The sequence below is a fragment of the Ochotona princeps genome, chromosome X (genome assembly GCF_030435755.1).
Source record: "Ochotona princeps isolate mOchPri1 chromosome X, mOchPri1.hap1, whole genome shotgun sequence".
NCBI lineage: Eukaryota > Metazoa > Chordata > Mammalia > Lagomorpha > Ochotonidae > Ochotona > Ochotona princeps.
Window position 1 is genome coordinate 80,204,452 of NC_080865.1, and position 26,558 is coordinate 80,231,009.

The 26,558-nt window shown below is 38.9% G+C and overlaps 1 protein-coding gene across 2 annotated transcripts in view; it reads left to right on the forward strand.

The window, feature by feature from the left end:
- DOCK11 (dedicator of cytokinesis 11) overlaps window positions 1-26,558 on the forward strand; it is a 235,980-nt gene that overhangs the window by 120,606 nt on the left and 88,816 nt on the right. For both annotated transcript variants that reach the window (XM_058659209.1, XM_004587632.4), the window contains exons 31-38: window positions 1,499-1,677; window positions 7,576-7,692; window positions 9,745-9,820; window positions 10,551-10,660; window positions 15,200-15,311; window positions 22,415-22,481; window positions 23,773-23,820; window positions 25,290-25,432. In XM_058659209.1, coding sequence (XP_058515192.1) covers window positions 1,499-1,677; window positions 7,576-7,692; window positions 9,745-9,820; window positions 10,551-10,660; window positions 15,200-15,311; window positions 22,415-22,481; window positions 23,773-23,820; window positions 25,290-25,432 — 852 coding nt within the window. The remainder of the gene's footprint in view (window positions 1-1,498; window positions 1,678-7,575; window positions 7,693-9,744; window positions 9,821-10,550; window positions 10,661-15,199; window positions 15,312-22,414; window positions 22,482-23,772; window positions 23,821-25,289; window positions 25,433-26,558) is intronic.

The following is a 26,558-nucleotide window of genomic DNA, read 5'->3' on the forward strand; positions in this document are numbered from 1 at the left end:
GTAGTTTGCTATCTCTAAACACCGTTGATGAATGGCTTAGATGGATGGGGGCTTTGTTTGCTTGGCAAATCCTCCCTAGCCAAAATGAGGCTTCAGTTCAAGTACTCAGAAAATCTAGGAGGCAGTGTGTTTACTTTGGAAATAAGCTTGAGTGTTGCTAGTCTTGAAATCAGTTTGAACACAAGTTCCTGCAGTAGTCTGCCATGGGGTGGAGCTGAAAGAATCTGTTCTGAAACATGTGGTACCTCTTTCAGTCATGCCTTCTCTCATATCTGAAGGTGTGGCAGGAACTAAAAAAATCCATTTGCATTTGCAAAATCTTCTCAGTTAAGGCCACCTTGCTTAGGCAGTAAGTGGCCCTTATGCATACAAAGTAATTGAGATTCATAAAAAAGCATGGCCAACACAGGGAGAAAACCAACCACCTTGGTTTTTAGCAAAGCATCTGTTGAGTGATGGCTTTAGTGATGCAGTCACAGCCATCAAAAATAGAGAAAAAAATGTAAAAACCATAGCAGCCCTGTTCAGCCATTCCTCTATTACATTTTGAGTACCTGCATAGCTCACCTACTTGCTCCAGAATGTATTGAAAGCTATGAGGAAGTCAGGAAAAGAAGGGGTAAGGAGTTCATTAGGATTTAGAATGAAACTACACCTCTGGCTACATTTATTAAGTTCACACTGGATAAACAGAGTTATATTAGATGCTACACAGGTCAAAAAAAGAACAAAAACATGTACTTCAGTTTTTTGACCCTCACAAAATCACGAGGTAGGGAAAGAGGATATGGAGAGTAGAAATGACATACTTGAAATGACTAAACCCAATCACCATATCCTCTGAGTAGCTAGAAGGCAAATTCCAACCAGGGAAATTAACATCTGGGGTTTCAAATACACTGCGAAGAGAATAGGGAGTGAAGACTTCATCTGGTGGATTGGAGTGAGATGAGGCTGGTTTTCTTCCTGTATCTTACATATAGATTTTGGCCAATATGTAGTGTTTACTAAAATATTTAGTCGATGTTGTTAGATTGGTTCAGGTGTTCCTAGTTTCTCCTCCTATTTTCAAGTATAATTGGATAAATAAAGAACTGTCAAATAGTTACTTACATGAGTAATTGTAATGAAACTTCTTCAGATATAAAGAAATAGTTTAAAACATGATCAAATATAGTGTTACTTTGTTCTAGGTTCCATCCTAAGATTGCTAAGAGTTTAAAATAATCTAGGGATGGGGCAGGCAAGAGAATCTCAGGATTTTCTGGCTGACTGAAATTATCATTTAAACTACCGTCTAGTCCTAATGATGAGAGCTCTTATGAAATTTTGCATGCTTATAATGTACAATGAAAGAATTATTCAGATTCTTTAATAATAAAAAATCATAGCTCTAGCTAGCATGATTATAGATTCTTAGGCAATAAATACAATACTTTTTATATTATGATTTCCTTGATATTTTTATAAATGGGTTTTCCATTTCATTGTACTGCAGATTCCAGCCTTGAATACAGTTTATCAGATGAGTATTGCAAGCATCACTTCCTGGTTGGTCTACTTTTGAGGGAAACCTCCATTGCTCTTCAAGACAATTATGAAATCAGATATACGGCTATCTCTGTTGTAAAGAATCTTTTGATAAAGCATGCATTTGACACTAGGTACCAACACAAGGTAAGGATGTCCGTATGGTTGTGAACATCACATTAGTAAATGTCTAGTAAGATTTTTCATTTAGTATGAAGTTGACAGGAAGGAGTACATGAGCATTGATGAAATGTTAATTTTTTAAAAGATTTATTCATTTTTATTTGAAAGTCATATTTACAGAGCGAAGGAGAGACAGAGGATGAGAGGGAGAGAGTCCTTCCACCCACTGGTTCACTCTCCAAATGGCCACAAGTGCTGGAGCCAAACCGAGCCAGAGCTAGTATCTAGGAGCTTCCTAAAGGTCTCCCACATAGGTGGCAGAGGCTCAAGACTTGAGCATCCCCCAGTGCTTTCCCAATCCATGAGCAGGGAGCTGGGTTGGAATTGGGGCAACCAGGATGTGACCAGTGCCCATATAGGGTACCAGTGCTTGCAGGCAGAGGATTAGCTTGTTGAGCCACTGTGCTGGCCTTGATGAGGTCTTATTTTTACAGATAAGCTTTTTTTCCCCCATTTCTAATCATGAGCTTTTAAAAAAAACACTGCTAAGTTAACTGTTGTACAAAAATACTGGTTTCTTAAATATTTAAAGAACAATGTAGCCATTTCAGAATAGTTACATAAGCTGATTATGAATTTTTAAAGAACTCTTACAGGATTGCATCCATGCATATTCTGTCAAATGTAAAGCTAAATATATACTCTAAAAGATATATGTTTCTAAATAAATATTATAGTTATTCATTATTAAATATTGTAATATATGTTAAGCATATCATATATAAATAGGTAACATGAACATTTTGTTCTCGCTAAACGTTGATGTAGCAGTGTTGCTATCTTTCGATGTGGGTGAGGCTGTAAGCCCTACATATGTTGCAAAATATCTGTTTGTGTAAGCCACAGCTATAGTTGCTATCATTTGCACTTCTAACAAGTGACTGGGCTTAAGGAACAATTCACGGAAATGGAATTAAAAATAATTTTGTTGTGAAATGTTGTTTTAAAACCATCCACACAATGGGTCTTTAAAATATGTATTGGAAAGGTGTATTATGACTAAGCTATGCATGAATTGCAGGGTTTTTTGCACCAAAATCAACTTATATTTTTTTTGTTCTGTTTTCTGCATACTCTTTGAAGGACCCTAATGTATACAGATCTTCTGACATTAAATCCTCTGGGTTGAAAAGTAGACTATAAGCTAAATGGATTTCAAATGGCCTGACTTACTTCACTGGTATCACATGGCTCAAGGGAAACAGCATGTTGTTCCTGAATGAACAATTTTTTTCCTGTTTTTACACTGAAATACAATAAATGATGATTTCATTGATTATTGTGATCATTTTGGGAAGCTGATTCAGAGATGGGTTTTACTCTTCCCCATAGTATTTCAGCTTGGTTTTTTTTTTAAGATTTATTTTTATTTGAAAGGCAGAATTATAGAGAGGGAAGGAGAGACAGAGAGAGGTCGTCCATCTGGTGGTTCACTCCCCAAGTGACTAAAGTGGCTGGAGTTTGAGCCAGTCCAAAGCCAGGAGCCTCCTCTGGGTCTTCTGCTTGGGTGCAGGGCTCTGAGCACGGGGGGGGTCATTCTCCCTTGCCCTCCTCTCTAAGGCACTAGAATGGAGCTGGGTTAGAAGTGGAGCAGTCAGAATTTGGACTGGTACCCATATAGGATTGCCAGTGCTGTAGGCAGACGCTGAGTTGGTTATGCCACAGCACTACCCCCCACCCCTTTGCTCTTTATATACAAAAATGCCTGCCAGCAACGTCTTCTCATACCTCTTTAATTACAAAGATTTTTTTTCCAAAGATTTTTTTTTTTAATTACAGATCTTGCTGGCTTTTTTTTTTTTTTTTTTCTCCTAGAGTAGTAAAAGTGCCTACACTTTAAAATGTAACTTGCTCACTGTGGTCTGCATTGTTTTTGCCACATCTTAACTGTTACAACACACTGTAACTTCATGTAGTTTTCTCCCTGATGTGCCATGTGCTTTTCTGTTAATGTTGGTACTGATTTAACACAAGTTAACTGTTGTATAACAGTCCAAATTAAAAGACAACTTGCAAGTCATTCGGTCCAGCCATGCTAAGTCATACTTTCAAAAATGTCAGGGGTTATTGAGCTCTCGTCAACTGCTGAGGAACAGGAGAAAGCACTTTTTGTGGTGCAGAGGAAATGCCTGTTGCTGAAATTTTAAAGGATTCACAGGAAAAGTGCAAAATGAACTTCCTTGCGGTGAAGCAGAGAGATGTATTTTTCTCTACTACCTCTACAGATTAAAGTGAAGGAAAATAGGATCTCATCAGTGTCTTCCCCAGAAATTGAATTGAAATATTTCACAACACAAATTTGCACATTGTTACATTTTAAATTCTGAAAACTGTTTGCACGCATGTGCACACAGACACACATACACAAGCACACACTTTCAAAGTGGTACCTGTTAAAATGTTAGACACTATGCCTGTTTGATATTTTCAGTTATGGGAAATATTGCCATGTCCAGCTTCATCACCCTTCTAGTGACTTCTGAAGCCCTTACCTCTTTGCTCAAAAGCTTCATACAGGCATCAAATAAGTATAGGATTCTCTCCAGAAGAACTTTGCTTCATGGATCTGGTTACTGATGTTTCAATCCTAGTGTAGTGGATGAAGATACAAAACGTGCTTTCTGTGTTTGGTCTGAAGAGTTTACAGGTGACCTGGGTATCAGATTATTTGTCAATTGCATTCGAGTAAAATATGCTTCTCAGGAATGATGTTGCCAAAGTAAGGGTTCAAAGGGAACTGCAAGCTTTAATTTCCACTGATTCCTCCAATATGACCTCCAATAAATAGTTAAATTTTTAAAAAATGTATTTATTTGTATTGGAAAGGCAGATTTACAGAGAAAAGGGGGAGAGAGAGAGAGAGAGAGAGAGAGAGAGAGAGAGAGAGAGAGAGAGAGAGAGAGAGAATGAATCTTCTGTTTGCTATTCACTTCCCATATGACTTCAAGGACCAGAGCAGAACCATTCCAAAGCCAGCAGCCAGCAGCTTCCTCTGGGTCTCCCATATGAATGTAGGATCCCAAGGCTTTAGGCCGTGCTCCACTGCTTTCCCAGACCACAAGCAGGGAGCAGGGAGCAGGATGGGAAGTGGAACAGCTGGAACATGAACCAGATGTCAGTGCTAGCAGGCTGAGGACTAGCAATTGAGCCATTGTGCTGGCTTCAACAGTTAAAAATTTTAAGGGAATGTTTCCTACAGAAAGCATGCTTTAAGCCTAGACTCCATGGTCATCCCTTTCCCTTCCACATGACTAATGCCAGATCCACCCTCTGATGGAATTCTAGATACATAGCCAGGACCCTGTTTATTCAGAAACTTCTTGGAGACATCTCTTGTTATAATTACCAAGAGACATCTTTCATAATTGGAACAAGAATGTCCAATATCTAATACTTGTGCTAGGTTGTGTATAGTTCCTGTACCCAAAACAAATGATAACACCTAAGAGAATTGTAACTTTTACTTCCAGCTGGCTGTGGGAAAATTAGGTTTTGTTTTGTTTTGTTTTGTTTTTGAGAAAATGTGACCCATATACAGGGTGAAAAACAAAAAGATGCTTCTTTCACTTTATCTTTATCCTGAAGGTTGCCTCTCCAAAAAACAACTTCTGCTGCCCCTTTCTTTTGTATACTTCTATTATATGTATACACAGACCTAGGAGATAAATGTGAAATAGATGTGTGCATGAGTATTATGCCTTTTTCTTTTTTCACTTAACAGTATGTCCTGATAAGTAGATCTACAACATTAAAAAAATAATAATTGCGAAGTATCCCATCATATGGATATGCCTTATTTTGTTTACCTGAATAGTCTTATATTTAAATATTTTCTGTCTTTTGTGTAGGCAAAACTTTCATGTATTTTGCAATGATTATATGTTTTCCTATGTTTCCATTCACTTGAAAAGAGTTGTTCTGGCTCCTTCCCTAGAGACAATTCAATAGCAAAATAAAAATGGACTTTTATCTAGAGGCTATAATATTAACAATAGCAGGCAGAATTCATTGAGGATACACTGTTTGCCAAATAGTGTAATAAATACATCACTTGCCTTAATATCTGTATCAGGTCCTACTGAGGAAAAAAGTGCGGCTGAATTGATCAAAGTCTGGCAGCCATTAAATGGAAGAGGAGGATTTATATGTACCTAGTTCCCAAATCTGTACTGTCTCTTGGATCTCAAGTTGAGGCATTGAAAACATAGAACAACTGCCAAATGGATAATCATGGTGATAAGAAAATCATACATCCAAATCCTTAAACTAGAAAAGGAATAATTCCCGAGGGCTATTTACCCTTGTGAAGAGCAAGTTAACACAATTCATGGTAACAGTCTCCAAAGCAGAGGTGGGGCATTGCTGGCATGAAAGCCAGCAAAAATCATTTGGTCTATCCCTGCTAAGGCATCCAGACAGCGCTTGAAATTCAGTAAGTCTGTAACAGGCTAATATTTTTCTTTTTTTTTTCTTCATTTTTAAAATTATATTTTTGACAATCTTTACATAGTTAACTAGGGTAAAAAGGTTCAAGGGCTTTAGGAGAATGGGTAAGACTATTATTTCCATATTGTTTCCTTCATCTAACAGGCTAATTTTTAAACTTACAATTTTATATGCTTGTGATTTATATCATAACTATCCACATGTCCCGTAGCAGAAAGCAGGGTCCCCACACCTGAAAAGAGTCTCCATGTGAAAGCAAAAGCAGACTTAACCTTTCTAGCTCTGAAGGATAAAATCACACCAAGCTGGGTGAACCTACAGCAATGTGTTTCAACTCCAGAACCCACAAAAAGGCCAGCTGTTAGGACTGAAGTATTTGTCAGGGGTGTATGGAAGATCCACTGCTGCCTTGGGCAGGAAGTTCGAATGGACAAGGGTTTTTAAACCTTTATACGGTGCACATCAGCATCATCTAGAGCAGCTCACACCTATTGAGTCCAAACCTTCTGCGGATAGAGACAATTGTTAACGATGTGTTATGTTGGAAAGAAGTCTGTAAGGGTTCTTAAAATTCACAAAAGAAGTGCAGATGGTCACTTAACATATGAAAAATGTCTGATGTCTAGAATAAATTCAAACTAGAACAACAGTGAGGTACTATAATCTATATTCTCTAGACTGACCATTTTGCTCTAGAAAGCTTATTCAAGTCTTTTGTCAAATCTCTCCAAGTCCTGAAATAGGGAGGACACAACTTAGGCCATCACATTGTTTGCTCTGATTTGAGTATAGGTATGTAGCTGATGACGAATGCCTGTAGTTCAGGAAAGCAAGAGTAAATGTGTGTAAAAGATTCTACATTGACTGTGTTAGTGGTCAACTGTATCTCTATACCTATAAATACATCAGTCACTGAAGTTTCAGAATTGACACAGAGGGCTAAGCTCATGTGATTCTAATTGCAGCTTTAAGCAAAGAAAAAAGTCCATTCATTCTCACACGAGTACAATCATTTGCCATTTTTTTCCCATTTCCCATACATTCATTCATTCAGTGAATGCGTGTTAACTGTCTGCTCTGTTCCCAGGCACTGGGAATGAAGCAGTGAACAAGACTGACACAGTCCCTGCTCGCATGAAGCTCAGCTTTCACTGGAGCTAAAGACAGAATACTTCCTGCTTTATAGGTCAACTGCTGTTAAACATTTTACTTCATGTAGTTATGTTGAGGGATATGAGTTGACTGAATCATGTATAACTAAATGCTAACAAAATTTTGTGATAGCTTCGTATTAAGTGTAAATGAACTCATGCTTCATTAATTTCTTGAGGGTCTTCAAACTGCTATCTGGAACCAACTGTGTTTATCTGTAATATATGCATATTATATACCTAATAAACTTTAATTATTTTTCAGAACCAACAAGCAAAAATAGCACAACTGTACCTCCCATTTGTTGGACTGCTTTTGGAAAATATACAGCGATTAGCAGGTCGAGACACCTTGTATTCCTGTGCAGCCATGCCTAATTCTGTAAGTAGTAACACATTTCTTTTGGAGTTTTCTCCTATCTTAATTGAATGCATTTGGAACTCAAACCAAATGTTGTGTTGTATCAAACTTAAGAATTCACTTTCTACTCCATTTTAAAATTTACGCCATCTTTTCTAGAAAAGTGTTTCTTAAACTCGAATGCACCTGTTAGTCACCTGGGAAATTTTTTAAAAACTTATTTAGGTAGGTAGATAGGTAGTTATTTGAAAGGCATGGAGACAGGGAGTTCTCTGCTGGTTCATTTCCCAAGTGCACAAAACCTTCAGGGCTGGGCCGGGCCAAAGCCAGGGACTCAGAACTGAATCTGGGTCTCCTGTGTGGGTGGCATGAGCCAATCATTTGAACCATCATCTGCTGCCTTGCAGTGGGCACAGAATCAGGAAGCAGAAATGGAGAACTAACCCAAATGGAGTTCCAACCCAAGCACTCTGGTACCTAAGTAGAATATTGGTTTTGCACATGGTTGTTTATCTGTTGTGCCAAATGCTGGCCTCTGGCCTGGAAAATTTGCTAACACAGATTCTAATTCAATAGACCTAGGTCAGGACTAGAGTGTTTGTGTTTCTAACAAGCTTTTGGCTGCTGTTGGTCCATAGACTAGAATGTGAATAGCAATAATTAGGTCCAAGAAAACACCAGGAGTCCCTTGGTTTTTAAGATTTTTTGTTGTTAATATTCTTTTACATATTTATTCTGCATGAAAATTAGACAAATGATTCTTCACCTTGTGTTTTATGCACTGGGAATTAGACTCTATTTTTCCTCTCCCTTGGTGATCTCCTTTAAATACTTCTTGGTGAGTCTCTTTTAGTTTATTATGGTTCATCTGTATTTGTTTTTCTTCCTTTAGGATCTTTTTTTTTAAAAAAATAAAATTTGATATCTTTAAAAGGCAGAGAGAAATAGGGAAATCCCATCTGATGTTTTTCTCCACGTGCCCACAACAGCCCAGCCCAGACCATCCCAAAGTTGGGAGCCAGGAACCCAAACTAAGTTTCCCACATGGGTGACTGGGATCCAGTCTCTTGAACATCCCTGCCTCCCAGGGTTTGCACTGGCAAGACCAGGGTCAGCAGCCAGAGGCAGTTGCACAAACCAGGCACTCCACTGTGGGGATGTGGACAACTTAACAGATGGGCTAAATACCTGTTTCCTCCAGCCCTGTGTCCTCTGCCACCCAAACCCTGTTCTGTACAGCCCACAACCACCCTTGCACTTTGTATTCTTTTTTAAAGGTTAATTTTTGTCTTTGAAAGGCAGATTTACAGAGAAGAGATACAGAAAGATAGAAAGATCCTCTGTCCGCTAGCCTACTCTCCAAGTGGCCACAATGGCCGGAGCTGAGCCAATCCGAAGCCAGGAGCCAGGAGCTTCTTCCAGGTCTCGTACACAGGTGCAGGATCCCAAGGCTTTGGATCATCCTCCTCAGCTTTCCCAGGCCACAAGCAGGGAGCTGGATGGGAAGTGGAGCAGCTGGGGCACGAACCGGCACCCATATAGGATCCCGGCACATACAAGGCAAGGATTTAGCCACTGGGCCCCATTTTTACACTTTGAACCATGTTATGTTGTTGTATCACAGGTTCAAAAATGTCTCTTTATAGTTTCTTCTGGAATTTCCTCCTATGCAGTGCCAACCGCCGCCAAGCTTGCCTTGACCTCCTGAGCTTGTCAGTCAGTGGAGTGTGAATGCTAAAGCATTCACCTGTGTGCTAGGGTGGTTTTTTCTAATGAACATAGAGTAGCCCATACCTAGGCTCACTCCATATTCATGTAACAGTGATATTCAGAAACAGTTCACTGATCTGATCTTTTCTTTCATAGGTCAAGTTCACCTAGAGCTTTGACTCACTCCCCTATTTTTAGCATTTTCCCTGATTCCAAGAACTGAGCCCTGGTTAGATTGCACCGGTTACAGCCATCTAGAGCGATGTCACTTGATTAGAGTCATGGCTATCAGTATGCTTGTAGCCACATCCTATCCTAGCATATAATTAGTTTAAATAACACAGGTATCATATTCTGTTACAGGCATCCAGGGATGAGTTTCCATGTGGCTTCACTTCACCTGCGAGTAGAGGGAGTCTGAGTACTGAAAAAGATACTGGTAATTAAGCACTTTAAAGATTGTACATTGCTTGAGTTTTAGAAATTGTGCTTTGTATTTCATAATTAGGAAACTATAGAAAACTATACGTAGCATGCTCTCTACTAAGCGTAATTGAAATCTGTTACACTTGCAGCCACATTTCTTTGCCCAGGTGTTTTTTTGTTTGTTTGTTTTGTTTTGTCTAAGCTTGTTTAAACTTTGACTATTTTTCTTAAAGACCTAGCTTGATTACTGAGAAAATAAAGATAGTGAGAAAAATATTGGTTTCAATCCTCTTATCTGTCACCAATTTGGGGCAAAACACTTCCTTTTGCTGAACCCAAGTTTCCTTATTTATTTTTATGAGTTTTCTTTGTTTTATGAGTCTCAAGGAATTTCTTGTAATTTTATGCATGATAATAAATTTTGAGGGATTTTTAAAAAATCTGCTTAAGCTTTACTTGGCATATTACAGTGTTTTGATATTAATTTATTTTATATTTTATATGACCACTGTCTATTCCCTGTAATACAAGGGATCTTCAACAGGTTTATGGAAAGTGTATTTATGAAGAAACATGCATGGATTTCAAAAAATACTTTTAAGTCACCAAAACGAATCTTTTAGTTCAGTGTTCCACAACCTTTTTGAAGTAGCCACATATCTTAAGTTAAACCAGTACTTATTTAAAAAATTTGTTTTGACATTTTGCCATGTTTTTAACAGTAACTTGGCTTTTTTTCCCAGCTTATGTGTCTTTTCCAAATGGTCATGGCATGAAGAGGGAAGATTCCAGAGGGTCCCTCATCCCAGAAGGAGCAACAGGATTTCCAGATCAGGGCAACACAGTTGAAAATGTAAGATACTAAAATCATAGGATAACCTTAGTGATGTGTTAGGACACAAGTCTTTTTTTTTTAAAAACATGTATGAGTCTCTTTACTCTCCTACTGTGCATCCTAGAGCTACAGAAAACATGACATAACTCTTAGAAGTGTTAACAATCCTGTTGTGTCCTGACAGCAGCTATTTGGATATCCTAAACTATTTCTGGACAATCAGGCATTCATTTTCAATAGTCCTTGTTTTAATTTTTTATTTTATTTCTAACATTGTTTACATAGTTGAGAATATGCCCATGTGGGACTCCAGTTAGGGTGGGATCCAGGTATGGAGGAAGGTGGGTGGGACCAATATTTCAGTTCTTTTTGTTTTATTCTCCTGGTCTGGAATAAGGGAAGGAGAGGGAGCCACTCCTTGCTGTTAAACTACATCAGCACTGGGGATGGGGAACCCGATGTGGAGAAGAATGTTCTGAGGGTGTTACTGGAGTGGCTTTGATAGTTATGAAGCATTGTCAGCTTTGTAGTAACAGGATTTAGAAAATCTTTCCAAGGTCTATTTGCTGACCAAGTCCAGCTCAGTGTTTATCCATAGACTCAGGAACGTGTTTCAAAGCTTGGCCAGGAGAATTGTCCAACCGGTTCTGCTTCCTATCCTCTTGACATGGCAGTTAATATCACCTGCTGGCCCCTATGTGCATCTGGACATGCTGTCCACTGCACAGGCATCAGCAGTTAAGGAGGCCCAGTCCTAATAGGTTGGACCACATATCCTTGATTTGACCTGTGCTTGGGATTTGGGTCCAGTGAACTTGTTGGGGAGTCCTCCAAGAAACGTTTTCTGGGGTGAACTCAGTTCCATACCAGGCATGCACCTAGCCCTGGATCTTGTGCCTTGGAATGGGCACTGTGGTCCAGCTTGACATGACCTGCACCCAGTCCTGGCATTTGCTAGCTGGTGCTGCAGCCTAGCCTGGCTGGCCTGGCTGGTCTGGCTGGCCTGCAACCCATTCAGCCCCAGTCCCTGTTCTCATGCTCAAGGAGTAGAAGTAGTGACCCAGCATGGGAGTCCTGAGGTTTCCCTACCAGGCCTACTCCCAGCTCCAGGTCTTGCACAAGTGTCGTGGCCCAGTCTGAGATGTCCCACCCCGAAGTCCCAGCTCTCACCAAGAGGTACAGCAACCTAGCCCTGGCTCTTGCACTCGCCTGTGGGAGCTGCTGCCTATCAGGGAAGTCCCCGAAGTTCTCCTATCAGACCAGCTCCCAGCTACAGATCTTGTGAGTACTGGCAGTTATTGTCATCCATTCTGGCCAGTGTGTGCTGCCAGCCTAGCTCAGCCTGGCCCACACCCAGACCTGGCTCTCATGTGACCCACTGGGTGCCACAGCCTAGCCCAGTCTGTCCCACACCCATTCTGGCTATTACAAGTGTTAGCAGGTGCAGTCTGGCCTGCCCCCAGATCTCGCCCACATGAATGCCAATGGGTGCTGTGGCTGTGCCCAGCCCAGTACAGTCACAAGTGGGAGCTGTGCTTAGCAGAGGAGTTCCTGAAGTTTCCCTACCAGGCCTGTTCCTAGCCCTGGATCTTGTACATTCTGATGGGTGCTTCAACCCAACCTGGCGTAGCCCACCAGCAGTCTCAGCTCTCATTGGCTGATGTTGCAGCCTAGCCTGTCCAGGCATAGCCCACATCCTGTCCTGGCTCTTATACATGCCAAAGTGGGTCATGACCTGGCCCAGCCCAACCTGTCCCAAACTTGGCCCACACAAATGCTGCAGCCCTGCTTGGCCTGACCTGCACCCAGCCCCAGCTTTTGTGCTTCCCAGCAGGAGCTGTGGCCTAGTAGGGAAGTTTCCTGCAGTGGGTGCTGCAGCCCTGCTTGCCATGGTCTGCCCTCAGTCCTGGTCTTTGCATGTGACAGCAGGTGCTATAGCCTGGCCCAGCCCAGCCTCCTCTCAGCCCTAGCTCCCATGAGTGTTATTGAGTTTCATGGTCTAGCCTGGCTCAGCCCATCACCATCCCCATGTCTTATGCAAATTTGTGGGTGCTTGAGTCCCACAATTGTGAGCCCACAAGTCCCCTACAGATTCTGCCCCAGATCTGGTTCTCTTGCATTCTGGTAGGTGCTGCAGCCCAGCCTGACATGGCCCACCCCTTACCCCAACACTTGAGGGTATGTACTGCAGCCAAGCCCAGCCAGGTAGATCCCTTAGCCCCAGCTTTTTGTGTGCCAGTGGATGATGCTACTTAGCTAAGTCCAGGTCTCTTAAGGGTGTGTGTACCTTGGCCTGACCTAGTCATGCCCTCTGGTTTCCACCCTCTAAACCATCCGGTCTCATCTCCCTCACTTACCTACGAGTGCAGTGACCCAGTCCGTGGAATCCCCTGTAAGTCATTCCTCCCCATCAGACGTGACCTCAGCTGATCCCACTCTTAACATGCCCCTAGACCCCTTTTCCCCAGGCAATCTGCAGCCCTCCCACCTGGGAACCAGGGTGGTGTGTCCTAGCCTGCCATTTTCTGCCTTCCCTACATATCTTAAAAAACATTTTTTCATCAGTTCTAATTCTGACTCTGCTTTAAACCTGCACACTGTAGCCTGTTTCTTGAGAGGGAAGATTCAAGTTTAAAATATCCAGTGGAGTACTTGGCTCAGCGGTTAAGTTGCTGCTTAAGGGGCTCACATCCCATATTGGAGTTCCTGGCTGAAGTCCCAACTATTTCAGATTCAACTTCCTATTCAGTTGCACCCTGGGAAGCAGCACATGAATGCTCATATATTTGAGTTGCTGCCACCCATGTGGGAGTCGCAGATTGAATTCCAGGCCCCTGGTTTTGGCTTGGCTCAACTGTAACTGTTGAGGCATTTGAGTAGATAACCACCACATGGAAACTAACCCTCCATATGTCTATATACTTTTCAGGTAAAAATAAATAAATTTTAAATATTTAATATGGTAGACATGTGAGCTAGTGATTAAGACATTGGTTGAAACACCCATCTCCCTAATTGATGTAGCTGTGTTTCAATCTCTGCTGCAACTCATGACTCAGCTTGCTGATGCAGACCTAGGGAGGCAGCAGCAGGTGGCTCAAGTGGCTGCCTTCCTGCCACTAATATAGGTTAAGTTTGCAGCTCCTGGCTTCAGCTTCCTCACTGTTGTCGGCATTTGAGGAGTCAACCAGCAAATGGGAACCTCTCTCTGCCTCTGCTTCTCTCGTAATTATCTGTTGCTCCTTGTCATTAAAACTGAAGAACACATTGGCAGGTTTGACTTAACCTTTTAAAATGACATTAACTAGAGAGGAGGAAACTGGAAGTCTGTAAACTGATCTTAGTACCTCAGCATGACTTAATCATAATACCTTCCCATCAGATTGTTTCAAGATGGACAATCAAGTTTGAGATGTGTTTGCCTTGAGGCACAGATCTCATTTTAAACCAATAAAAGTTTTGTCACACTGCCATGTAAAATTATAGAATCATATGAATTAGTAATTTCCAAATCTTGATTTGAATTTAAAATTTGAATTGTGACTTAGAACATGCTGCTATGGGTTTTCTAATTCTAACATGTTTTGATTTTTCACTTAGTGTACATCAGGATGATGAGATTCAGGAAGTCTGGAAAAGGGCCCACAAATTTGTATGCAAATTAGCTAATGCTACTAGCTTAGAAGCACCAATTGCAAACTAGTGGACTATATATACTTCCTTGACCTTTTGAGCAAAAATTTATCTTCAAAAGTTCCAATTTCACATCATTTATAATACATTGTTATATATATAAGTAAACAAAGATCAGAGTTAAATGCTTGCTAGTAATCACATAGCTAATAAGTGATCAGAACCTAGATACATGTTTGATACAAGTTCTTAGTAAATCCTGCCTCAGTTAAAGTATATTCCTAGTCCAGCTCTTATTGAAATTATTGGTTTTTAAAAAGAATAAATACTTCTCAATTCTCCTTGCCTCTCTTTTCTTATCTTTCTGGCTTCTCTTTCCCTTTTCAAAAATAAGAGAGTAAATACTTTAGGTGGTTACTGTTAGCACTAGTCATATAAATCTTCAAAAAAATCACATCTTTTCATAGCTTAATTTCTTATATTTTGACAAGAGGTATTAAATAATATGGGCATTGCTATGTTGTATTGTTAAAGGTCCTTCTTAGTCTAATTATCTTACTGTAATATCAGTAACCCATTTTCGACAGTTTTTCTGATCTATAAATTGCAGAATAGATTTTAATGAGCCCTGTAGAGATATTCTATAGTTTAAAAAGTTTTTTAACCTTTCATATGTCCTACAGTCCTTTCCCATGTAGAAGCCCCTATATTAAATGTACAATCATAATGAAACCCACAATATTACTGATCTTTGTGGACACCAAAGTAATTCCCAGTAGTTGTACTTCAGCCCATTTACATTCCAGATATAATAAAATATTTTTTTAGAACTTCTCTAATAGGGATAATGATGAAAAGTTACCAAGTTTGAGGCTAAAGACAATTGTAATTCCATTTCACAAATGTCTGGTCCTTATATTACAGGCGCGGCAGAGTTCTACAAGGAATAGTGTCTCCCAGTATAACCGGCTGGATCAGTATGAAATCAGAAGTCTGTTGATGTGCTACCTATACATAGTAAAAATGATATCTGAAGGTGAGTTTATAGACTAATCCAACATTGATTATAGTAGCTACTCAGAGATTCATACAAGTATTTGACCATTTTCTGTAAATAGGAAACAAGTATCTTGGAAACAGGTCTTTGAATACTGACTATACAACCTTCCTTAAAATGAATCTTAGAGCATTCTGAGGTTAAAGCCTCTGCTTGAGACATTAGCATCCCCCACTTGAGTGCTGTTAAGTCCAGCTGTTCCATTTTTAATCCAGCTTCCTCCTAAAATACTGAGGAAGGCAACAAATGATGACCAAAGTATGTGGCTCCCTGCCACTGCTATAGGAAAAACTCAAGGAAATCTGGGCTCCTGGTTTCAGCCTGTCCCAGCCCTAGTCATTTAGTGAATCAACCAGTGGGTGGAAGATCTTTCTTTTTCTTCCTCTCTCTCTGTATAGAGATATGCCTTTCAAATAAGAAACTTTCAGAAAATAAACCTGAAGATAGGATCATATCATATCAGTGTGTGCAGGTTTGACTGTTCCAAATAATTTTTAAAAATTAAAAAAAATCATTTCTGAGATAAAGGAATAACCTTATATTTATTTTTATGCATGGAACTTATTCAACGACCCATGAGAAGGACATAATAATAACCAGATTTCATATTTAAAACGTTAGCTTTACATGACCCAGGATTTAGAAAGCATAAGCAGAAAGACAGGAAGTGCTCGCAAGTGGTCGGGAATGCATCGTTGTCTTTGCGGCATCACTCCACAGTACCGTCTGGTGTCATGTTCAGTTCTTATACCATGAATGGAGCACACCTGGAAGTAAAAATCAGACTGCTTATTCTCAAATACCACATTTACTTAAAATGATCCCCCCAACCTTTCCTTCCTTTTATTTACATTTTTGCTCAAAACTAGATATAAGAATGAAGATTGTTAAAAATTTAATGAAAAACATACCTAAGTTCTTGTCACTGAAGTCATGGTTTTATCCATTTTCTATTCTTCTTTTTAAAGTAAATATTACTAGCTTTATTTAATAATGAAGGATATAGATAATAAAATTAGTTAAGAATCAAAAGATATTAAAATCTAATATACATCAATTAAACATTTAAACTTAATATAAAACCTTTAAGTTCTGGGAAGATGCAATGTAAACTGTCAAATATTACGGGGCTGCATTGTGGTGCAGTGGGTTAAGTTGCTGTGTGCACTCATGTCCCAACAAACATACTTGAGTTCTTGTCTCTAAAGTCATGGTTTTATCTATTTGGTTTTATCTATTTGCTATTTTTAAATAAATATTACCTGCTTTATTTAACAATGAGGGATACAGATAATAGAATTAGTAGCTAATTAGTTAAAATAGACATTAAATAAACTAAGATACATTAATGAAATATTTAAGCAATGTAAAATCTTTAAGTTCTCTGAAGAAATATGTAAATTTAGTTAAATATTGTGGTGCATTGGGTTAAGTTGCTCTCTGCACTGGTGTCCCAAACATACATACCTGAGTTCTTGTCATCGAAATCATTGTTTTATCCATTTTCTATTCTTCTTTTTTTTAGCAAATATTACTGGCTTTAACTATTTAATAATGAAGAAATAGATAATAAAATTAGCTAATTAATTAAAATAAATTACTAGGTATTAAATTAAGCTACATTCATTAAACCTTTAAACATAATACGATATCTTTAAGTTCTAGGAAGATACAATGTAAATTTAAAATCAGATATTATGGAACTAACATTGTAGCACAGTAGGTTATGTTGCTGGCTTCCCTGGTGTCCCATATGGCCTCCAGTTTGAATTCCAGCTGTTCTACTTCCAATACAGCTCCCTATTGATGTACATGGAAAGGCAGTAGAAGATGATCCAAGTACTTGGGCCCCTGACACCTGTGTCAAAGACCCTGGAGAAGTTCTTGGCTCCTGGCTTCTTCCTGGCCTAACCCCAGCCATTGTAATCATTTAGGGAGTGAACCAAGAGATGGAATATCTTTTTATTTCTCTCTGTGTAACTCTTTTAAACGAATCTTTTAAAAATTGATATTGGAGCGATGTGGTAAGTTTTACTATTTCACAAAAAAAAAAATAGTAAAAGGAGAGAAGTTTCATTCTAGGATGAATCATTTAACAAGTATAGCCACAATTAACAAGGCTAAAAGTGAAACAGTGTAGGAATTGATGACAAATGTTCATGAGGTTTTCTTTTTTTTTAGATTTATTTTTTTATTTGAAAGTCAATTTTTACAGAGAGAAAGATCTTCCATCTGCTCTTTTACTCCCTAAGTGGCCACAATGGCTGGAGCTGAGCCGATCCAAAGCCAGGAGCCTAGAGCCTCTTCCGGGTCTCCCACACAGGTGCAGAGTCCCAAGGCTTTGGGCTGTGCTCTACTGCTTTCCCAGGCCACAAGCAGAGAGCTGGATAGGAAGTGGAACCGCTGGGAACACAAACCAGTGCCCATCTGGGATCCTAGGCATGCAAGGTGAAAACTTTAGACACTAGGCTATTGTGCCAGACCCTTATGAGGTATTTTTAAGACAAGGGAGTTATTATCAAAAATTCCATAAACGTTTTGATGGTTTTACAATTTTGTAAATATATTATAGAATAATAAAGGAATAATTTACAAAGTATGCAAAATTGTATTGTGCATTTTAAATGAGTTACTTTATGGTATTAAAAAATTCAATGCATCTACTTTTTTAAAAAAAGCTGCCCAAAAAAGAGAACAGGGAAAAAGGAGCTGAAAAATAATAGTGTTTGAATACTCCTATAGCCAAAATAATAATAATAATAATAATAATAATAATATAGGGGAGACAAACAGCAAAGGAGGAAAAAGAGATACATTCATGACTATCACTTCACTCCTCCACTTCAGTACACACACACACACACACACACACATGCATGTGTGCTTGTACATACAATACTCACCAGTGACAAGTCTGGCTGCAATGTTTAACCTGATAGGTTAAACCATAACTACTGCATTTCTTGAAGACTTTATAGTTGTTCTTATAGATGTTTGTGGATGCTGACCTTGCTTGCTCAGTAACAGAACACTGCCAAGTATTTGATCTGTCTTCTGCTCTTGCTTTTTCAAAAGTCATGTTTTTGATAACTAATACAGTCTGGGTCATATGTCATTTTATCTTTTTAAAGTATTGTCACACTAGGTATCTGTAAAGTCATACTCATTTTATTCTGAAAACTGCTTTTGGACTCTTCTAAATGGATGCTTTCAGATTAGCTTGTCTGGTAAATATTGTTTTAATTCATCTATGTACATATGAGTTGAAGTTCTCAAAGTTCATTCCTTTTGCCTTTTAGTTGTCATGTCCAGTAAATATTATATTTTAGTTATTCTTATGTATATTGCAATATTATGTTCTTACTAGTCCACAGCCTTTTTGGTTTTCTCTCGGCTTTCTTAAAAATTGAGTCATTACAATAGTAACTTCAGTGTCAACAGAATTGATGGTCTATCTGTACACTTTTATATGGAAATATAAGGATTCTAACAAATACTAACAAATAAAGTTCACCTATTTATAACTACCTTTTATCAATAAATTGTTTCAGAATTTTAGAGTCATCTGCCAAACATTTTTTCAAGTCTTCATGCCATGTTTTTCTAGATCCTGAAAAAAGGAATCAGTCAGATGTTGTATAGTCTGAGTTGATAGGAAGACTGTCCTTTTCAAAAAAACAATGGCATTTTCCTTTGGAGCTGAAGGGAAACTACCTTCGCTTCCTTTTTGGACATGCTCTCTTTCTCTTTATTGTACTGCCAGGAAACAGACTTTCATAGTCTTCTTGAGGCTTATTAACACTATAACCTAAATATGAAGGTTGTTCGGCACTCAAGGCAGCTTCCTCCTTAGAAGGCTTCTGGCTAGTGCTATCTCTCACTGCAAATCCAATATTGTAATTATGAACACTAGATAACCTTTTTTTCCCAGTAGATTTCCCAGTATTATCAACAAGAGATGGAGAGTGTGTGTCCTTTCTCAGGGCAGTTGAAAGTGGACTTTTGTTACAGTCGGGCATGTTTTCTTCTGAGGTTTCAGATACTATGTCACTAGGTAAATTTTCTCCTGAGATACTAGAAAGACTCCACGAAAAGTCTTTTGGACTATCATACTGCTGTGTAGAGACTTTTGGTATTTTGGTTTTAGTTTCCTTTTTAAGCTGCTTAGGCTTATCTCCAGGAGAAGTGACCACACCTAGAAATCTACCCCCCTTCTGAGGACCAGGTGTGTTTGAGGAAAAACGTGAACATGACTTTTGATTGGCAGAGCCTCCAGGGACAGGCATATTCATATTAGAAGAAGTTTCCTCCATGGAGGTCTCGGGTACTTCAAAGAGATCCTGACTATGGAATGGAATTGGAAAGTCTGGACTTTTATGCTGTTGCTTTCTACCGACAGATTTTGGTTTGTCAGGATGGTCTATGACAGGTTTTGGCTTGTCGGGTTGGACTACAGCAGATTTTGGCTTGTCGGGATGGTCTGTGACAGGTTTTGGCTTGTCAGAACGGACTATGACAGATTTTGGCTTCTCAGCATGTATCAGCCTTCTACGCCTCAGAGGTAGTTGAATCTTAGCTCCTTCTGGAGGCTCTTTCATTATAAAGACTGGAATATTCTTTTGGGTACAAGGAAAGACATCCTCAGCCTCATCGCTATCAGAAAATGTGATCTGATACTGTTGCTGGTTTAGTTTCAGCTTTTCAGCAAGCCTTTTATTTTCTTCCATTAACTTCTCTTTTTCTGCAGTGAGAGCAGCGATACATTTACGATTACTCTCCTGTATTTCAACCAGGTCTTGCTGGAGCTTACTGCTAAGTGCTTCATTGACTGAACAGTTGATACAAACTTTTGAGTTCAACTGCTGTCGTAACTCAACAATAACATCACCAAGAACTTTCTGCTGTTCGTAAAATTCTTTCTCTGTGATTTTCTTGCTAGCCTGCCTTGCTGCCAACCTCTCTTTCCTAAGCCTTCTCACTTTTGCCTTTAAACGGTAAACTTCTCCCTCATGGAGATCTTTCAGCAGTAGCCATGCATTTTTAAACTCATCCGAAGGCAAGTCACATCCGCTAGCCTGTGATTTATCTTCTTCCGATCTCTCATCTTCTTGCCTGTCCCCCCTACCCATGCTGCCTGCCTGCATCATGGCTCAGTGATTTTGAAGCGCTTGAGATGGGCTAAGCGCTCGACAGAACCGTTACCAAGATGGCGGAAGAACCGCTGACTAGATTTCGCCACTCCCCTGATGAGCCCCTTCACCCCCCGCACAGACCTTCTCCTATGCTGCTTTGGTCACCGAGCTGGGAAGTGGGGCAGCGGGATGGCTAATCTCAGCTTTTTGGCCACTGGCTTCTCTCTGGGAGAGGGAAGCCTACGCCGTCAAGGTCGTCACGTCAGTGGTTCTGCTTGACGCCGGTAATGGCGGCAAGCGGTGGCGTTCTGACAGGAACGCGACCGGAAACGCAAGGACTTCTGGGAAAATGGCCTTTCCCATTTGAGCAGCTGGGAAAGGCAGGAGGGGAGGCTAGAAGTCATTGCTACTGTTTTTCTGGAAGCAAGTTTGAGTGTATTTTAATATTTGTATTCTTGATCAATAGTTTGAAATCCTTAAAGCCTCTTAGTGTTCATGGTTCTCAGTGACCAGGAGGCAAGCCAAAACCCCCACACTTTGTATACCCCTCACCTGCCGTAAAGCATAAGTGGTCTCGTCCTATGACTTCCGAATAGCTGGAGCTTGTTTGAAAATTCACTCTGTTATGGTGTCCGCAAAAGTGTTACAGTTTCAAGGAGAGTCTGTGATACTGTAAACTAAGTCCAAATAGAATTAAAAAAAAAAAAAAAAGGAAAGGAATGGGAGGGAGACATTTTGATAGCTTTAATTTTTTTTAGTAAATCAATCTCAGGGTTGGCTATTGGCCAGAGGTTAAGATACTGCTTGAGATGCCCCCTTCTGTATTTTATCAAACCCCCTCATCGCCCCCACATCCCAACCACTGCGGTTGCTCCAGATTCATGGTGATCACAACTACTGGCTTCAGTCTGACTTAGCCAGATCTGTTACAAGGATTTGGGGAGTAACCAGCAGATGAGAAAAACAGCTGTCTGTGACTCATTCTCTACCTCTTTAAGGCTCAGAATAGGAGGTATAACATTGGCATTGCAAGTGAAGCCTCTGCCTGCAGTGCTGGCATCTCATAGGAGCACCAGTTTGTGTCCCGGCTGCTCCACTTCGTATCTAGCTCTCTATCAATATGCCCAGGAAAGGAGTGGGGTTAACTCAAGTGCTCGGGGCTCTACCACCTGAGTCCTGGCTTTCTGAGCAGCTCAGCTCCAATCATTGTGGGCAGTTGAGAATAAACCAGCAAACAGTAGATGGAAGATAGATTCTCTGTCTCTTCCTTTCCCTCTTTAACTGTTTCAAATAAATTAATCTAAAAAAAAAAAACAAAGAAAACTTAAATGAAAGTGTGTATGGTAGGAGAATAAAGAAATGGGTGAAAAGTTTAGTGATGGATTTGAGACTGTTGAATCTGTGAAATACTTATTTGAAAGATAAATGATACATAGGACACACTAGAGTACTCCAGAAATACAGAGGTAAAAAAAAAGAAGGAAAAGGACTTCTAAAGTTTTAAAGTTCTTAAACTTTTTGGTTCACCAGTCACTTTCAGAAGCAGGGGAAGGCATTTGACTCTCAGAAAAATGCACACAAACACACCACCATTCAAAGGGTTTATTTAAAAACAAAACAAAAACAAAAAGAAAAAACCCCACTAACTCCAAATTACCCATACAATAATTCATCTTCTGTCTTCAGGGATGATATAAACATGGGAATAAGCCATCCAGAAGAGCGTTTAAAAGTAAATAGGAGTTGTTGGGGCTGAAATAGTTATAGATTAAATAATATTTTTGAGATTAGTTCAGAAGAATACAGTGTTGGGTAATGGGAAGGGAGAGGAAGATGCAAATAAATTTTAACGTGAACTGGTGGTTGGTGACACCAGGTTATGGTATCTGGGGATTCACTGTGCTAGTTGCTTTTTTTCAAAATCTGTTGCTTTCATTATTTCCTTTTCAGATACTCTGTTAACTTACTGGAATAAAGTATCTCCTCAAGAGCTCATAAACATTCTTGTGCTTCTAGAGTAAGTTCTATTCATTTATTTTATATACCTTCTTACTTGAAGGAAAGTTAAATATGATCATTTTTCTGTTTTCTTTAAAATTCTTTTTTCCATGAACAAAACAGCATGTTTGATAATAATGTCTACACTCTTACAAATTATTATGTAATCTAGAGGATGACATACAGTTGTTTCACCTGTAGATAGGGAAGACATGCAGATGGTATACTTGCCATATTACAGAAAATTTTAGCTTGTTTTTTAAAAAAAAGCCATCTTTGCAGTTCAGAAGCAGTCTTCTTGTGATCTGGAAAAACTAGAAGTAGTAAAAACTGTAAGCATCATTCATCTGAGGTAGATGCTGGATTAATGGAGTCAGTTAAGTGATTAAACATTAATATTTGTACTTTTATGTGCAGTTGAATGATTAAAGTGTGTGTGTGAGAGAGGACATTTGTGCAAGGGAATTTGCTGTTTGTGTATGATTATTGAAAGCTAAAAGAAAAATCTGACATAAAAACAAATGCAAGAAGTTTTTACCTAAACAATAAGCACGTATGATTTATATGTGTATATGCAAAATACAGGATAATCACTGCACAGCCATTTGATTAAAATCTCTCAAAATGTTACCGAAAATGTTAGTAGCAGAAACTGCAGTTAAAAAAAATGTAAAGCCACTGCAATTACACTGAAATATCTACTAATGAAAATATCTTATGTTGGGAATTTGCGTGAATAAATAATGGAGGCACAGGGGGTAGGAGAAATCAATGGAACTAAAAGTTTGGGGCCAAGGTTAAGCAAAAATGGTCCTGAGTTTATTGTTGAAGCTGGAAGGTGCTATTTGGCATTCAGTATGCTACCATTGCTGAATTGTTATGTATTCTACATTTTCAGTAGTAGAAAGTATTTTTTATTCCATTTAAAAATGTAGGAGCATCAGTTTTTAGGTCCTATGGCCTTTTTGAGGTGGTAACGACTTTGTTGGAGATCTTTGCTAAGGTATCTATGGAACACAGAGGAGGATTTGCACTAACATATGTTTAACCTGTCATTTTAGAATTGGATATAAAGACATGAGGATTTAGGAGCTAATGTAATTGTGCCAAATGTAATAGATATAGTATTGTAAGCCTGTTAAGTAGTTATTTTTGCATCTTTATATTTGTACAGCAAAATGCGTATTAATAGCAATATGATGAAAAAGGCACCTTTTTGGGGATAATTCATGACTTTTCACATGTTGTTTGTTAAGTGGCAGAGGACTGTAATAGATTACTAACGTGCTCTTGTTTTTCTCTTGTCCTAGAGTATGTTTGTTTCACTTTAGATATATGGGGAAAAGAAACATAGCAAGGTAATAACACTGCAATTTTCAATTTTTTCTTGCTCTTCCAACAGAGGGCACTCTCAGATTTGCCATATAAAATCCAGATTATTAATTTCAAGTTAATATTAATATGGCCACGATTTATTTAACACATCACAACTCAAAGTGCAAGCGAATGTAAGCTAATAAAGTTTTCTAAGGGACAATAATTAGAGCGATATGCAGTTTCTACTTAGTAAGATCCTCTCAAACCTGGAACAGTTGTTAAGTATTATTTGTTTATTCTTTTTGTCATTACATGCCTAGTGAAAGAAACATCAAAATTTTTGCAGGTCCTAAGGAAAACAAGGTTACCCGTTTGTTTCAATAATGCATCTATTTTTTTAGGGATAGTGTTGGCCAACAAAGGAACTCAAATATAGTTTTTCTTTTAAAAGAAGTTAAATTTCATGACATTTCAAAGACAAAGAAAGCCACTGGATGGAGTTTATTGCTACATCTCTAGAGTATCCTAATAATATGTATTCAAGGGTTCCCATTTCCATCATGTTTCCCTGTGGTCATTGTTGCCATGAGCCTTGCTTAGCTAGGATTTTGCCCACTAGAAAGAGAATAGATGAACTTTTTTCCTTCTTTATTCAAACTTGATCTACTTGTGATTTTTTTAAATGGCTCCTTAAATTCAAGAAAGAAGAAAACTCACCCATTTAATCATAAGTGTGATTAAAGAATAAACTTTTCCATTGCAAATTTAGCTCTAGAAATGGATTTTCTTAAATTCCTGGCCCCAGAGTTTCATCTTGATTTCAATCCCCTTCACTTTTCTCTTTCTTCACCTGCTGCGAAGATTCTTCTTGCTCTGTTAGCCACTTCATTCCAGTTTTGGTTTTTTGATTTGTTTTGTTTTGTTTTTTTAGGGGGAAAAGTGATAAATTCCTTTCATATTTTAAAAATTATATTCTTGGGCCCGGCAGCGTGGCCTAGCAGCTAAAGTCCTCGCCTTGAAAGCCCCGGGATCCCATATGGGCGCCGGTTCTAATCCTGGCAGCTCCACTTCCCATCCAGCTCCCTGCTTGTGGCCTGGGAAAGCAGTCGAGGACGGCCCAAGGCTTTGGGACACTGCACCCACGTGGGAGACCCGGAAGAGGTTCCAGGTTCCCGGCATCGGATTGGCGTGCATCGGCCCGTTGCGGCTCACTTGGGGAGTGAATCATCGGATGGAAGATCTTCCTCTTTGTCTCTCCTCCTCTCTGTATATCTGACTTTGTAATAAAAATAAATCTTTAAAAAAAATAAAAATAAAAATTATATTCTTAAAACTCATTTTAAAGATACACTAAAATGTTTAATAATTTTCAGTGACACATCATTTAATCCAAGTAACACTCAGTAGAATATGAGCATAGTACCATATTTACATGGAGGCCTGATTGTTTTTTAGTTAATGAGATGTATTGTTAGAACATTCCAGTTTCTAATTTTAATTTTTATTTTAGGGTGCATGATGCTTGGCTTTCAAAACACTTAGGGATAGACCGAAAATCACAAACTATGCCAGCTCTTCGAAGCAGATCAGGAATCATGCAGGCCCGGCTTCAGCATCTCAGTAGCCTGGAAAGTTCATTTACACTGAATCACAGTAAGTGAAAAATGTGTGTGTGCTATCCATCTGAAACAGCCATAACATGGTATTTAACTTTAAGTCTTGATTTACTATTTTGTTTACTGAACGGCAAATATTCTCATCGCCTTGTTCATACTCTTAAGTAGCTGGAAAAAACCAGACCTTGGCCAGGCTAACACCAGGAACTCAAAATCCAGGTCTCCTCATGGGTATCAGGAACCCAGCTGCTTAAAACATTGCCCGGTGCCTCCCACAGTTAACATTAGTAGGAAGCTGGTGTTAGAGCAAAGTCAGGATTCTAGTCCAGGTACTTGGATGTGAAGGGCAGCAGCATATTGAAGAGCAGACTCCAGACTCCTACCCATGAAGTCCCAGGCCCTTCATTATATATAACTAGGTAATGATAAAATATGCATAGCTAATTCAAAAATTTTAAGTAATTCTAATTAAAATCCTTTCCTTAGTATTAAAGTTTTCCCCCCCTCTGGCAATATGTTCTCATTATACTTTTGTATTTGAAGTCCTTCATCCCTACTGTTAAACTTCAGCGCAAATATTGACACTTTATAGTGTTTGATATAATAATATTTATTTGGAGTTCCTTTTACTCATTTAATGGTTAGAGAAATATACATGCTGAATGCAGTGAAGTGTAAATACAACTTGCACAAAGTATTTTAGAACGCTTATAATATTTGTTGTCCATGCAAATAGAATGAGGGAAGAGATCTTTCTCAGCTGGCGAATATAGAAGACTGACTAGAGCGAGTAAAGCTCTCCTCTGCAAAGCAAATATTAAGAACTCAGAGTAAGAAATTTCTCATTTTCATATCCTCCTCTGAAAATTGAAGAAAAGGAATCTGGCAAAATTGGCTATTTGGTAAGGTCTAATAAGAAAAAAATCTTTTGAACAGATAGACTCTAAGCTAACAGACTCAAGACTTCTATAAGAGGGCACGTTTTAAAGCTTTAAGCCTCCTGTAAAAGGATAAAGAACTTACTTCAGTTGGCCAGATCACTTCTGAGTTAGAAATAAGTCTGAATGCATTTGCATAATTGAAAATGTCTCATCTTAGCGTACCATTTGTATGCATGTAGCTGAATTTCTATGACCTTCTTATCTTTGCATACATAATTAGTG